Consider the following 16,462-nt stretch of genomic DNA (forward strand, 5'->3'; position numbering starts at 1 on the left):
TTTATGTCTCACCAAAGAGGCACCAAAAAGTGAAGCAGACAGAGACACAGAAAGAGATGATTATGCAGAGCATTTTTTGTTTTGTTTTGCTTCAACGTGTCTCCTCACTAGAATGCTGCCGCAGTCTCCGGGGAGCGGTTCGCCCTCCAGAAAATATGACACTTTATTTCCTGCCCTTGTTTGTTAACACACCCCATTACCATCCATCTCAGCTTCATGTAACTGCCAGCCGGCATTAACGCCCTCCTCCTCGCCGAGGAAGAAAACAGAGAAGGGAGAATTCAGCAGATTTTGCCCCGTGGCACCCTCGGCGGCACCAAGATAACCAGAGCAGAAACCACAATTGGATTCTTGATTCCGTCAGCCCAGGAATGCGAAGGTCGGTCGGTTTAACCACCTCCTGCGTTTTCCAAAGAGAGTCGGCTCGTTATTTCGGTTGTCTGGGCTCCCTTCTTTGCTGCGGAGAAAGATACATTAATTAATTAATTTTTTTTTTTTTCTTTTTTAACGTTGGGGCAGGAGATGTTGCAAACTGTCAGGAACTGTCAGTGGGAGCCGGCCCCATCAGGTAAAGCGGCCAGCGGCGGAGACACACTGACCCCCAGTGGCCGGCCGGGCCCTCGCAGCCGGGCGCCCCGGCCCCCAGCCTCGCCCCGGCTGGGCGAGACCTCCTTCCCCGCAGCGTGTGAGCTGCAGGGTGGCCTCCCCGTGTCCCCCACGGCTGCCCCCGGCGCAGACACAGACAGCCGCACGCAGGGAGACACACGCAGACCCGCGCACACGCTGCCCCAATTCGCCTCTTCTCCGATTTCGCAGAGCATCCATCTCCCGAGAACCTTCACCGTGGGCGCTCTGGGCTTACAGAAAAGGCTTGTTTCTGCTGCTCCCGGCGTGCATGGCTGTGAGAAAGGCCTCCGGGGGGCCCAGCAGGACCCAGGGCTGAAAGGGAGGGGAGGACCGGCCTTGTGGAGGGCTCCCGTGAACCAGGCCCTGGGCACACATTTTCCCCACCGGAGCCATAGTCGCCCCGAAGAACGGATTAGGAAACTAAAGCTCTGGCTGTGTGGCTTGCCCACATCACAGTTCTCTTTACTGATTTTTTTAAAATAAGCAAATATTTACATAAAACCTGTCAAGCAGTCATCTAGTACTGTATCTATCTCCCAGTTGACTAGACTGCATCTGTACTGCAGTCCTGTGAAGTACTATTACCTCCATTTCACAGATGAGGAAACTGAGGCCTAGAGAGGTTAAATCACTAGTGAGTGGTGGATCTGGTGTTCAGCCCCGCAGTCTGGCTTCACTGGACTCTGGCCGCTGCGAGGCAGCCTGTATCCTGGATACTTGTAAAGAGAAGACCAGCACTCCAAATCCCAGCTCTTTCCCTGAGGTCTTTTATCCCCCAAGGATAAAACGCTGCAGCTGCACAGGTGAGAGCTCACAGACCGTCTACAGAAACATAGTGGAGAAGGCCGCACTGAATCTCCTGGAAGTCACGGACCATGCCATTCACCTTCAGAGCCCCAGACCAGGCACATGGTGGGAGGGGTGCTCAGCCAGACTGGACCTTGAAAGAAGGTTCATGAACCTTGAAGGAAGTTTCAGTGAAGGTGGGAGGCAGGTTACAAGGACTGCAAGAACCACCATGCTGAGGCAGAAAAGCACAGATCATGTTTCCCAATACTGTCCCCATGAAAAGGTATTTTCAAACCCACCCATGCTCTTCTGGGCCACAACCTGAGTGTGTGTGTATGCACGCACGCACGGGCGCTTGTGTGCGTGTGTGTGTGTGTTAGTCGCTCAGTCGTATCCAACTCCACGATCCCATAGATTCTAGCCCACCAGGTTCCTCTGTCCATGGAATTCTCCGGGCAAGAATACTGGAGTGGGTTGCCATTCCCTTCCCCAGGGGATCTTCCCGAGCAGGGATCAAACCCGTGTCTCCTAAGCTAGACTGTAGTTGAGCGCCCCCTACTGCACATGCCCGCAATTAATATTTTCTAAAGTGTGTCCCCCTCCCACCTCTGAATTTATCTCATCTGAGCTTCACAGCAAGAGCCCATAAGATAAATATAATCAGCCCCACATTAAGCAAGAAAAACAGAGGCTCTTCCAAACGGGCTGACTTGTCCTGGTTGCCCAGCTAATACGTAGAGACCTGGCCACCCGGCTTCCAGCCTTCCAAAGCCCACGCCCCCACGTGCTGTCAGTATCAGGCAGGCCCCTCACCGGGGAAAGCCCAGCCCCCACCCTGGCAGCCCTGTCGGTCTCCCACGGAGCCTTTTGAACCCGCCGACTGGTTCCCGTCTTGCCCCAGCCGTTCCCTCAGCCTGAGATGCGCTTCCTGTACGTGGATCTTCACTTGGTTGGCTCCTTCCTGTCATTCCGGTGTCAGCTCAAGTGTCCTCTCCTCCGAAAAGCCTTCCTTGTCCACCCAACCCAAAATAGCCTTCCAGTCACTCGCTATTGCATCAGTTTTGTCTTCTTCCCAGCAGTGATTCATCTCTGGTAATTTCATGTCCAGTTACTATTGTTAGTCTCATCTCATGTATAATGCAGGCTATCAGTTACACGGCACAAAGCTACCATGTGCCAGCAGAGCTTCAAGAGCTCTGCACACAGTAGGTCATTTAATCATCACGCTCTCCTTTCCTGTAGGTTCCATTATTATCCCCATTTTACAAAAGAGGAAGCTGAGACAGGAGAGGTTTGGTAACTTGTCCAACATTCCACCTTTAGTGAGCACTGCTCTCATCAGCCTTCAGCAGCAAAAACACAAGAGAATTCCCTGGTGGTTCAGTGGTTAGGACCTCCATGCTTTCACTGCTATATCCTGGGGTTTGATCCCTGATGGGGGAACTGAGATCCTGCAAGCCACCTGGCACAGCCAGAAGCAGCAACAACAGCAAAAAGAAAAGCAATTGAATTTTTAAATCCATAAAGGAGTTAAATAGAAATTTCTCCAAAGAAAACATCCAAATGGCCCATAAGCATATGAACAGGTGCTTCATTAGTTGTTGGCTAAGGGGCTAAGTCACTTCAGTCGTGTCCCACTCTGTGTGACCCCATAGACAGCAGCCCACCAGGCTCCCCCGTCCCTGGGATGCTCCAGGCAAGAACATTGGAGTGGGCTGCCATTTCCCTCTCCAATGCATGAAAGTGAAAAGTGAAAGGGAAGTCGCAGTCGTGTCCGACTCCTAGTGACCCCATGGACTGCAGCCTACCAGGCTCCTCTGTCCGTGGGATTTTCCAGGCAAGAGTACTGGAGTGGGGTGCCATCGCCTTCTCTGTCATTAGTTGTTAGGAAAACGCAAATCAAACCTTAAGATAGTGCTGCACACGTGCTGGGAAGGCTACAGCCAAGTCAGCGCTCTGTTGTGACCTGGATGGGTGGGACGGGGGGTGGGGTGGGCGAGAGATTCAAGAGGGCCGGGAGATGTGTATAGATATAGCTGATTCACTTCGTTGTACAGCAGAAACTAACACAACAGTGTAAAGTAACTCTAGCCACTAAAAAGCAAAATTAAATTTAAAAAAAATTTTTTAATGGGAAAAAAAATAGAAGGTATGTGTTGGCAAGGATGTGGAGGAATTGAAACCCTCATACGTTGTTAAGGGGAATGTAAAGTGGTACAGCCACTATGGAAAACAGTTTGGTGATTCCTCAGAAATTGAATCATAGAATTGCCATACAACCCTGCAATTCTACATCCAAGTATATACCGAAAGAAATGGAAAACAGGGACTCAAACAGAGACATATACGTGAATGTTCATAGTAGCGCTATTCGCAATAACTAAAATGTGGAAACGCCCGGATGACTCATCAGCTGCTGAATGGCTGAACAAGATGTGGTCTGTCCATCCAGTGGAATATTATCCAGCCATAAAGAGGAATCAAGGGCTGACATAAGCTACAGCAAGGATGACTTGTAAAAACATATACTCGGTGAAAAACGCCAGCCGCAAAAAGCCACGTATTGCATCGTTCGGTTTACATGAAATGTCAGAAATAGGTAAACCCTTGGAGTCAGAGACCAGACTGGTGGCTGCTAAGGGGTGAGGGGAGGAACAAAGAGGTATCGACTGCCTAATGGTTGTAGAGTCTCATTCTGGGGGAAGAAAATGTTCCTGAACCGGATAGTGATAATGGTTGCACCACATGGTCAATGTACTACGTGCCACTAAACTTATACTTTATAATGGTTAAAGTGGTGGTGTATATATGTCTGAATTTTAAGCTTTTTTAAAAAAAGTTTAGACTTGTCTGTCTTGTTCATTTATGGATCTCCAGGGCTTAGAATGTTAGGAAGCACACAGTAGGTGCCCAAAATATGTTTGCTGGAGAAACATAGAAAGGAGCAGAGCCCAGGCCTCCCAGCTCCCAGTCATGAGTTCTTTCCACAACATCAGAAAGCTCTCACTCAGTGCTTCTTAACCCCTGGGTCATCCGGTTACCTGCAAGGCTCGCTGAAACACAGACTACAGGGCTTAAGCGCAGGACCTGAGAGTTTGCTTGTCTGACAAGTTCTGTACTAGCCCAAGGGCCACACTTTGAAGCCACTGCCCTCTGCTGCCCACTAAACCACCAAGAGAAGAGGAACTTTGATGTGACCAGGAGAGAGGAAAGCCAGGGTTGATGCTTAATTCAAAGAGAAATAGATTTAAACCACAAATGCAGCTATGCAAAAAAAAAAAAAAGCCATCAGTTTTAATCAGTCGAAAAGTCTCTGAGGCAAAGACTTGTTTTCTATCAGCTGAGTTGACAGGTTTGGTGGGGAGTTTAACTGGACTGGAGGAGACTTACTGTCTACCTCCTCAACTCAGACGCATCTCTTGCTCCTCAGAAGTGAGGCCACACTGGCCTTCTGGAAGCTTCTAGAACAAAGCGGTTCCTTCCTTGGGGAACTTTGCACTTTCTGCTGCTTCTGCCTGCAACAACTCTGGCCCTCCCCATTCCCTCCCTTTCATCCCCACCTCCATCTCCTTTGTCTGACTGATTACTTTACAATCCTTCCTTCCCTGTAAGAAGGCTTCCCTGATGAGCTGCATTAGTTCAGGATCTTTAAGGAATTAAAAATCTATTAATTACTATCACATTGATATTATTAAAACTATTATAGTCATTTCAATTAATGCAAAAGTGCATTCAAAAAAGCAAACACCCTTTTATAATTTTTTTTCCAAACTAAGAACAGAAGAGAAATAGCCCCCAAATAGCCTTCTACCAAAAGGTGATAGCAATCATATTATTCCCTTTGAACACAGATGGGAGGCAAGAAGACCTCTGTTCAACACTGTTCTAGAAGTCCTAGATGTAGTGATAAGACAGGAAAAACTAACAAGAGTTATAGCTCTTGTAACAGAAGAAACGGTATTGTCCTGAGCAGTCTACACAGAAAATGCAAGGGAACCTACAATATGCAAGGGCCATTTGTTTCTTCGTGTTGATGATTCTTTGTTGATGATTCCATTAGAATCGTGCCCTGGGCTCTCTTTTCACCCATCACCAAAGAATAACTTGTCAAGTTTGGAGAAAGAACTGGGCCCGCACAGACCAGCAGCCTCCTTTCTACCCTCTTGGGGAACCAGCCTGCCCGTAGGAACCTCTCATCCTCTCCCCCCCATCACCCTGTGATATCTGCGATGGCAAGACCAGCAGTCTTCCAGCTCTGTCTGCAACTGGGTACATTTAATCATGGAACAGGATATTAAAGAGCCTATTGTAGCCACAAATCTAATCCATATTTCCCAAACAATTTTGTGAAGAATTCAGGTGAGAGTTTGCACCTCTGTCTAATCTGACTCCTGCAGACTCCTAACTTCTCAATTTGTTCTAAACTTGGTAGAGGAGCAAAGGTCATACATAGTAATCCTCTCAAAACCTGAAACTATTAGGATTAATAAGAGATATCAAAAAGGTGTCTGGAAACAATATATAAAAATCAATATTACTCCTATATACAGCAGAATAACCAACTAGAAAACGTAATTTTTATTTTTTTTTTTTTGGCTGTGCTGCACGGCAGCTGGCAGGGTCTTAGTTCACCCACCAGAGATCAAAGCCACACCCTTGGAAGTGAAAGTGTGGAGTCCTACCATTGGACCACCAGGGAATTCCTGAGAAAATGTAATTTTAAGAAAATTCCAGTTATAATTTTAAAAGTCCTGCAAGGTGCCTAGGAATAATGCTGACAAAAAGTATGCACAATCTTCATAAAGAATATTATAAAATTGTAATGATGGATGCTAGAAAGTGGCCTAAAGAAAAGCTGAGATTGATCATGTTCACACACATGAAGGTTCAATAATGTAAAGATAGCAAATTTTTCTCAAGTAGGGGGACAGCCTTTCTGTACCCTGTATTCCCCCAACCACTCTCTATCTCTTCTCTAAATAAGAAGTTTTAATACATACCAATAGTGTTAGTCACTCAGTCCTGTCTGATTCTGCAACCCCATGGACTGTAACCCACCAGGCCCCTCTGTCCATGGAATTCTCCAGGCAAGAACACTGGAGTGGGTTGCCAATCTTCTTCAGGGGATCTTCCCAGCCCAGGGGTCGAACCCAGGTCTCCCGCATTGCAGGCAAATTCTTTACTGTCTGAGCTACCAGGGAAGCCCCAATACATAAATAGAATTTATCTTGATTAATAAAGCAATGTCCAATAATTTTTTTTTAAATAGTAATGACTACCTTTATGGAGTGCCGCTTGATAAAGGAAAGGGCTTCCCAGATGGCGTAGTGGTAAAGAATCCATCTGCCAAGCAGGAGCTGCAGGTTGAATCCCTGAGTCAGGAAGGTCTCCTACAGGAGGAAGTGGCAACCCACTCCAGTATTCTTGCCTGGACAATTCCATAGACAGAGGAGCCTGATGGGCTACGGTCCACAGGGTTGCAAAGAGTCAGACAGGACTGAGCAACTGAGCACTCACTCAATAAGGGAATAATCACAATAACTCTTGAACTAGGTGTTATTATCATTATTCCCATTTTACGGATGAGCTGAGACCCAGAGAAGTTATTCAACTTGCCCAAGGACGCGCAGCCTGGCTCCAAGCCTGTTTTCTTTCTTTGTGGGTATTTTGCTTTTGTGTGTCTGTACCTCTCTGGCTGTGTGCGGTTTTGTAGCTGCGCTGGGCCTTCGCTAGTTGTGCAGAGCGGGACTACCCTCCAGTCATGCTGTGCAGGCCTCATGTTGAGGTGGCCTCTCGGTGCGGAGCGTGGGGTCCAGGCACTTGGGCGTCAGTAGCTGTGGCTCGTGAGCTTAGTTGCCCCAATGCACGTGGGATCTTCCTGGACCAGGGATCGAACCTGTGTCCTCTGCACTGCAAGGCGGATCCTGAGCCCCTGGACCACCAGGGAAGCCCCAAGCCCGTTTGCTGAACTGCTGCTCCCTGCTGCAGTCAGGCTTTTCCTGGAGCACCCATGGTCTCACTCACCCGCTGTCTGTGAGGCGGAGAAGCTGACTTTGGAGTGAGCGCACTGTGAACCCAGAGCTCGAGCCCCTTCATCTGTGGCCTCAGAGACCGTGTGCCCCAACGCGCCTCCAGGGAGGAGGTTGAAAATCAGGGTCCGTCTGACCGAGGAAGAATTCCCTCTGATCCTAAGAGGAGCGTCTGCCCCTGAGATCTGAGCTGCGTCCAGGGTTCCTAGCCACTCAAAGAGACCCCTCTTTCTCTGATGGGACAGGAGACCTTGGCTCCCTCAGGGTCTGCTTTGCTTTGAATTCTGCTTCATTCCTCCTCATCTTTGGGACTCATCAGGGAGATCATCTTGCCTTCTGTCCCCCGCACTCGTGTGCTCCTACTTCTTAGCACACACCCCGAGACACAGGTGCTGAGGTGGCCTGCGCAGGACTGCCCTGTCTGCCGCTGCGCCCCATCCAAGTCTCTGTGTTAAATATCAGACCCGCGGAACGGGTCTGGTGCTCAGTGACACCTCTGCTAGGTGGGGGTGCAGTGGGGTCCCGGTAAAGACGCATCCTGAGCACTCAAGAAGCTCAGATGAAGCAGTGACCTGACTGCGTAAGGCAGACGAATTTCAGGTTAAGGGCAGAGGAGCAGGGTTTGGGGGGCTCAGAGTAGTGAGGGGCTTCCTAGGATCAGATTCCAGCTCTGCAGGGACTTGAGCAAATAGTCTACGGTAGGCAGAACAATGCCTGCCCTCCAGGATGTCCACATCTCAATCCCTGGAACCTGCAAGTCTGTTAGCTTAGGTGGCAATGGGGGAATCCAGGTTGCTAATCAACTGACCTTATGATAGGGAGGTTGTCCAGGCTTATGTGAGTGAGCCCAGTGTAATCACAAAGGTACTTAAAAGTGGAAGAGTGAGGCAGGAGGACCACTCAGAATGATACGGTGAGAGAAGAGCTCCTTATTCCTGGCCTTGGAGACGGAGGGGAAAGACAGAAGGTGAGAGATGCAGCAGACTCCAGAGCTGGAAAAGGCAGAGACAGATTCACCCCTCGAGGCTCCAGAGAGACTGACACTCTGACTTTACCCTCACGACACTCATGTTAGACTTCTGACCTGCAGAATGCAAAATAGCATATTTGGTGTTTTTGGTTTTTTTTTGTTTGTTTTTTAAAATATAAATTTATTTATTTTAATTGGAGGTTAATTACTTTACAATATTGTATTGGTTTTGCCATACATCAACACAAATCCACCACAAGTGTACACGTGTTCCCCGTCCTGAGCCCCCCTCCCTCCTCCCTCCCCATACAAATTTGTGCTAAAGGTTCTGGTCTTTTTTTTAGAGAGAGGCAGAAAAATTAATACACCACCTAAATTCTGTAAACCTCAGTTTTCTCATCTATAAAGTGGGAATAATCACTACAGTCACTGCCCAGAGTAGGTGTTGTCAACTGAAGAAAAATTTACCACCTAAAGGTTTCAAGTGAAGTTTTATTCAGGGACCTTACTGAGAGCTATAGCCCGAGACACAGCCTCCCAGATTTGGGGAGAAGCCACGATATACAGGACTTTTTTCTGGGGAGGCAGGGTGGAAACAAGGAATTTCCGGTGGTTAGGACGCAGCACTTTCACTGCCGTGGCCTGGGCCTACTTGGGGAACTAAGACCCTGAAAGCCACATGGTACTGCCAGAAAAAAATAGAAGACTTGTAGGCAAACATCAAAAAATTACTGATAATCACAAAAAAGCAGACATCTCAATGAATTTACTCAATGAATTAATGAATTAGTCAATGAATTAATGAATTTAATTGGAGGTTAATTACTTTACAATATTGTATTGGTTTTGCCATACATCAACATGAATCCGCCACGGGTATACACGTGTTCCCCATCCTGAACCCCCCTACCTCCTCCCTCCCCGTACAAATTTGTGCTATCTATGCGTGCTAAGTCGCTTCAGTCATCTCTGACTCTTGAGACCCCCATGGACCGTAGCCTGCCAGGCTTCTCTGTTCACGGGATTTTCCAGGCAAGACTCTGGCCTCTTACATCTCCTGAATTGGTAGGCAGATTCTTTACCACCGGTGCCACCTTTCCGTCTATGGCAGTTGCAACTCTGGACACATTGAAATTATTCCTCAAATAGGCATCTCCATATCGAGGGCCAGAATCCTGTTTTCCTCTGTCCTGAATTCCCTTCAGGACACATGGTCAGGGGTAGCTGCAGTGGTTGACGGCTTGATGGTGGGCAACATTCACTGTTTACTGAAACACAGGCAATATATTTTGCCTACAGTGTGATGATCAGATGAAGTAATGTATATAAAAATTCTTTGTGCAGGGTTCAGCCCATCGTGGGCTTCCCAGCTGGCAAAGTGGGTAAAGAATCCACCGGCCAGTGCAGGAGACACAAGAGATGTGGGTTTGATCCCTAGGTCGGAAGATCCTCTCGAGTAGGAAATGGACCAAGGAGCCTGGCAGGCTGCCGTCCATGGGGTGGCAAAGAGCTGAACACGAGTGAGCACGCACATGCCCAGCCCACTGTCGTTCAGTTGCTCGGTCGTGTCCGACTCTTTGCCACCCCATGGACGGCAGCACACCAGACTTCCCTGTCCTTCACCATCTCCCACAGTTTGCTCAAATTCATGTCCATTGAGTCAGTGATGCCATCCAACCATCTCATCCTCTGTCATCCCCTTCTCCTTCCCTCTATCTGTCCCAGCATCAGGGTCTTTTCCAATGAGTTGACTCTTCGCAACAGGAGGCCAAATTTTGGAACTTCAGCTTCAGCATGAATATGCAGGGTTGATTTCCTTTAGGATGGACTGGTTAGATCTCCTTGCTGTCCAAGGGACTCTCAAGAGTCTTCTCCAGCACCACAGTTTGAAAGCATCAATTCTTTGGAGCTCAGCCTTCTTTATGGCCCAGCTCTCACATCTGTACATGACTACTGGAAAAACCATAGCTTTGACTAGACAGAACTTTAGTAGGTATAAAATAAATACAGTATCATTGTTGAGACGCTCAGTAACTGTCTCCTGGAAAAGCCTTTCTGGGCTCCCTCTGTAGACCCACCTCTGTAGCCCAGGGTGGACGAGCATCTCTCCTCATCCTTTCTGAGGATGCCACATTCTCCTTAGGACCACCCAGCCCACTTTCTGTCACCCTCCCAATTTCTGCTTTTGTTGGTCTTTGATAGTCCAATCTCTGATTCTGGGGGTTGTGAGCAGGTGAGGGGCACTTACACACAGAAGCTGTGACCCACTTTCCACAAGAAATGTCCCCTTGGCTAGAAGGCCAGAGTGTGGACCTAGTACTAACTTATGGCCATATTCCCACAGCTGGTCTTGGACAAATACTCTCTTTACCAAAACAGACAACCTTTGTGGAAAACTGCTGGGTGTTCATGTTTTTATCCATCGAACTCTTCTAAGAAGAGTGAATTTTCTGATGCCGGAGTCACAAAGATAAACAAGAGACAAATTTTCTGCTTCCCTTCTTCTAGGAAATGAAAAGAGACACCAATGGGAAGTAGGTTTAACACCAGTATTTATTAGAGCAGGAAAGGAGAGAGGACAAAAAGGCAATGACCAAAGCCCCTGCCGCCTGAGTGGTGTGTTTCACTGGGCTGAACAAGGCTTTCCCACTAACCTCTCTCCTGTTCTGGAGATCCCAAGTCCACCAGCCCCAGGAAAGATTCTCCTTCTACTTACCCTTCAAACTGGTAGGAAGGGACCATTACAGGGGAGGGAGGGAGGAGCTATGGTTTAAGTGACTGGTTGTAATGAGTTGTTCAGGTTAGTAAAGTGAAGTAGCATAAATATTTGCCATTAATCCTCAACATAACCTTGCTGTGCCCACAGTTCACAAGCCCTGGAGATCTCCACTCCACAACTGGGAAAGAAATGAAAGGAGCCTCATCTTGTTTCAATAGTATCCGGGCCTTTGCTCATCAAAGCGCCTGCTGGAAAAGAACAAAAAGATGTTATGATGATGGTGTTGATAAAGAATGTGGTGCGTATATACAATGGAATATCACTCAGCCACGGAAAAGAATGAAATAATGCCATTTTCAGCAACATGGATGGACCTAGAGATGGTCATACTAAGTGAAGTAAGTCAGACAGAGAAGGAGAAATATCATATGCTGTCCCTTATATCACTACGAACAAAGCTAGTGGAGGTGATGGCATTCCAGTTGAGCTCTTTCAAATCCTGAAAGATGATGCTGTGAAAGTGCTGCACTCAATATGGCAGCAAATTTGGAAAACTCAGCAGTGGCCAGAGGACTGGAAAAGGTTTGTTTTCATCCCAATCCCAAAGAAAGGCAATGCCAAACAATGCTCAAACTACCACACAGTTGCACTCATCTCACACGCTAGTAAAGTAATGCTCAAAATTCTCCAAGCCAGGCTTCAGCAATACGTGAACCATGAACTTCCAGATGTGTAAGCTGGTTTTAGAAAAGGCAGAGGAACCAGATATCAAAATGCCAACATCCGTTGGATCATCGAAAAAGCAAGAGAGTTCCAGGAAAACATCTATTTCTGCTTTATTGACTATGCCAAAGCCTTTGACTGTGTGAATCACAATAAACTGTAGAAAATTCTGAAAGAGATGGGAATACCAGACTACCTGACCTGCCTCTTGAGAAACCTATATGCAGTTCAGGAAGCTACAGTTAGAACTGGACATGGTTCAGTCCTGTTTGGAACAGACTGGTGCCAAATAGGAAAAGGAGTATGTCAAGGCTGTATATTGTCACCCTGCTTATTTAACTTGTATGCAGAGTACATCATGAGAAAGCCTGGGCTGGATGAAGCACAAGCTGGAATCAAGATTGCCAGGAGAAATATCAATAACCTCAGATATGCAGATGATACCACCCTTATGGCAGAAAGTGAAGAGGAACTAAAGAGCCTCTTGATGAAAGTGAAAGAGGAGAGTGAAGAAGTTGGCTTAAAGCTCAGCATTCAGAAAACCAAGATCATGGCATCTGTTCCCATCACTTCATGGGAAATAGATGGGGAAAGAGTGGAAACAGTGGTTGACTTTATTTTGGGGGGCTCCAAAATCACAGCAGATGGTGATTGAAGCCATGAAATTAAAAGACGCTTACTACTTGGAAGGAAAGTTATGACCAACCTAGATAGCATATTAAAAAGCAGAGACATTACTTTGCCAACAATGGTCCATCTAGTCAAGGCTATGCTTTTTCCTGTGGTCATGTGTGGATGTGAGAGTTGGACTATGAAGAAAGCTGAGCGCTGAAGAATTGATGCTTTTGAATAGTGGTGCTGGAGAAGACTCTTGAGAGTGCCTTGGACTGCAAGGAGATCCAACCAGCCCATCCGAAAGGAAATCAGTCCTGGGTGTTCATTGGAAAGAATGATGCTAAAGCTGAAACTCCAGTACTTTGGCCACCTCATGAGAAGAGTTGACTCATTGGAAAAGACTCTGATGCTGGGAGGGATTGGGGGCAGGAGAAGAAGGGGAGGACAGAGGATGAGATGGCTGGATGGCATCACCAACTCGATGGACATGAGTTTGGGTAAACTCCGGGAGTTGGTGATGGACAGGGAGGCCTGGCGTGCTGCAATTCACAGGGTCGAAAAGAGTCGGACATGACTGAGCGACTGAACTGAACTGAAATGAACTGATCCCTTATATGAAGAATCTAAAAGGAAATTATACAAATAAACTTATTTACAAAATGGAAATAGAGTCACAAATTTAGAGAAGGAAATTATGGTTACTGGGGGGGAAATGTAGGGAAAGAATAGTTAGGGGGGGTTTGGATCCTCAGTACACACTGCTATATTTAAAATGGATAACCAACAAGGACCTATTGTATAGCACAGGGAACTTTGCTCAACGTTACTGAGTGGCCTGGATGGAAAGGGAGTCTGGGGGAGAATGGATACATATATATGTATGGCTGACACCCTTTGCTGTCCACCTGAAACTATCACAACATTGTTAATTGGCTGTACTCCAATATAAAATTGAAAGTTTTTTTTTAATTTTTTAAGAAAATAATGTCAATGTGATGATGATGTTGACAAAGAAGAAGTGGGGAGGAGGAGGGCAGGGGAAACAGCTACCAAACTGTCATTTCCTGAACACTTCCTAGCAGGGGCCAGGGCAGTACTAATTTCCATGCCCTAACTTTTTAATGCTCTGAATAGCCATATGAGGGGGCATGTTACAAGTGAGGAAGCGGAGAGAGAAGTGAGGAATATTTTTTTCCAAAGCGGGGTCAGAGTGCTATATCCCCCCAGCCGCTTCCTGGTCTTCTGAAGCGTAGCACCCGCGGAATCCTGTGTTTTGCAGGAGCTGCCACCACCGCCACCAGAGGCGAGGCTGCTGCCCTGAGGCTCTCCAACCTGGAAGCCTCTCCTCTCACCTCGCCTGCACCAAAGCTGACAAGGGGTCCTGCTCGTAGAGTCAGTCACTACGTGCCCGGCTCTACACATCATCACTACCCCAACTCAGAGACTCAGAGAGGCTAGGGGACTTGCCCAAGGTCACGGAGCAGAAACACAAGGGTGCCAAACCCAGGTCCACCAGGTTCCAGAGTCTGAGGGCTTATGGAGCCCGCAAGCAAGCGCTTCTGATGCCGGAGGACAAAGGTCTTAGGTGCCAGGGGAGGAATGAGTTCTGGCAGAGGAAGGAACCAGCTCAGAGCCCGGAGGGACCAAAGCAGGATGTTAGCAGAGCCCCTAGACCTCAAAAACAGAACTCCTGTTCCTTTCCTAGGAGATGCTCCTCTCACTGTTCAGGAGGACCATGCCCCACCTACCCCTGAAACACACACAGAGGTCCCAGCAGTACAGCCCGCAGAAAGCGTGCAGGCTCTGGGGCTGTCAGAAGACAGCCATATCGGCCACGGGCTGGCATGCGTTAGTAGCTCGATCACACTCAGTTAAATCCCCTATAAAACAGGATTAAGGACTTGCCTGGTGGTCCAGTGGATAAGAACCTGCCTGCCAATGCAGGGGACACGGGTTCAGCAAACGGCCCGGGAAGATTTCACAGGCCGCGAAGCCACTAAGCCCATGTGCCACAACCACTGAACCTGTGCCCTAGAGCTCAGAAGCCCCAAGTACTAAGCCTGAGTACCGCAACTCCTGAAGCCCGTGTGCCTAGAGCCTGTGCTCCGCAACAAGAGAAGCCAGTGCAATGAGAAGCCCGCCCACCGGAACGAAGAGTGGACCCTGGTCGCTGCAGCTAGAGAAAGCCTGAGCGTCGCATCGAAGACCCAGCACAACCAAAACTAAAAAAGGAAAAGAAAAAACAGGATTAAAAGTCATGCCCTGCAACGACCCACGGATGTTAAGAGGACCAGATGAGAGGTTTTGTGTAATAGCACCCTGAAAATTACAAAGAGCGATCCTTTGAATGGGATGTTCATGTGTCCACTCACAGTGGCACAAAATGAGCAACAAGGAAACAAGACGGCTGCTAACCACAGCTGATCAAGTGTCAAGTTGTACACTCTGTCCTGCTTACTCCACTCACGTGACAGAGGAGAAGTGAAACTCACCAGGCTTCACCTCTGAAGGGGTTTTGCTGTGTTATCTGGTAAGAATTGGAAAGGGAGCGAGGAGATGGACACGGATGGACAGCGAGGGAACCAGCAAGCAGCCCCTTGCAGGAACAGAGGTGCAGGGCGCGGGTGTGCTGAGAAGGCTGAGCCGTCGAGCTCAGGGGCACTGAAAGGGCAGAGCCAAAGGAGGAGGGAAGACTGGGCTGGCTGGGCAGGGTCTCGGGCTGGAAGATGCGGAGGCAGTAAAGAAGGCGCTGGTCCTAGGGAGTCTAGTGGTTAGGACTCCGTGCTCTCACTCCTGGGACCTGGGTGTGATCCTTGGTCGGGGAACTCAGATCGAGCAAAAAAATAAGTTTCTGATCCTGGTGACAGTGGTGACCCTTGTGATGTCACCCGTCAAGCCCATGGATGTTGACCCCCTTCTCCCCCCAGGAAAGACCCAAGTCTCAACAAGCCACACTTCTCCAGATTTGTATTCCAGAGGGAATCTTTCTGGGTGGCAAACGAGGTCTCGTACCTCCCCTATTTGGGATCTCCAGGTGACTCAGTAGGACTCAGGCCCCCTTGCGTGTCCCCCATGATCCTCTCCACCTGGTCCCCACCCACCTCTCACGCCTCGCTCCTCCCAATCTCCAACCAACTAGCTGAGCTGCTGGTTCCTGTAGCGTCAGGTTCTGAAAGGCCCCCAGAGTCCTGCCTGCATTGCTCACTGCTGTCTCCCTGAAACAGAAGGCCTGGGAGAAGGAACATACCAGAGGCTGCTCCTGAGCCACTTAGATGGGATGGACCAGGTTCCTGTCACAGTGGGGTTTGCAGTGTGGGTTCAGCCAGTGCTCCAGGAACTGCTCCTCGGCACGGTGTTCCAGGAGGAGCAGATGGTGCATGTATTCCTGCGAAACAAACACACATTTCAGAGAGAAGCTTTTATCCATGGTGATGGCCGAGCCGCCCCTGTGCAGGGTACGGCTGTGCTTCTGAGATAACAGGAGCACAGCCAGGGAGGATAAAGTACCAGCAACCATAAGTGCTGAAAGGGTGTGTATCCATGGGGGCTTATGGGCACTGATGACGGAGAGTTACATACAACAACCACTTTCGAAAACAATCTGTTGCCTAGAATCCTGAAATGCCACTCTTTTTTATAGCTTAGAGCAGTGATTCTCAAATTTCATCAGGCATCAAGAAGCCCCCTAGAGGGCCTGTTAAAACCTACGGATTGGGACTTCCCTAGTGGTCTGGTGGCTAAGACTGCACGCTCCCAATGCAGGGGTCTCCATCCCTGGTCAGGGAACTAGATCTCACGTGCTACCACTGAAAAATATCCCACATGCTGCAACGAAAACCGAAATAAATAAATAAAAATAAAATTTGAAAAACCTATAGATTGCTGGGCCCCACCCGCCGAGTTTCTGATTCAATGAGTCTGGGATACAGCTCCAGAATTTCCATTTCTAACAAGTATCCAGTTGTGAATGTCACTGGTCACTTTGAGAAA

General features: G+C 48.2%; 1 protein-coding gene across 2 annotated transcripts in view; it reads right to left on the minus strand.

The window, feature by feature from the left end:
• The window catches only part of C19H17orf67 (chromosome 19 C17orf67 homolog), a 28,544-nt gene continuing 22,970 nt past the window's right edge, over positions 10,889-16,462 (minus strand). The window contains exons 3-4 of one of the 2 annotated variants that reach the window (XM_013971849.2): positions 15,720-15,857; positions 10,889-11,379 (exon numbers count right to left, since the gene is read on the minus strand). In XM_013971849.2, the coding sequence (XP_013827303.1) occupies positions 15,741-15,857 (117 nt within the window). In that variant the 3' untranslated portion in view covers positions 10,889-11,379; positions 15,720-15,740. Of the gene's footprint in view, positions 11,383-15,719; positions 15,858-16,462 lie in introns of both variants that reach the window. The other variant, XM_005693090.3, reaches the window with a different exon arrangement.

This window comes from Capra hircus, chromosome 19 (genome assembly GCF_001704415.2).
Source record: "Capra hircus breed San Clemente chromosome 19, ASM170441v1, whole genome shotgun sequence".
Classification (NCBI taxonomy): domain Eukaryota; kingdom Metazoa; phylum Chordata; class Mammalia; order Artiodactyla; family Bovidae; genus Capra; species Capra hircus.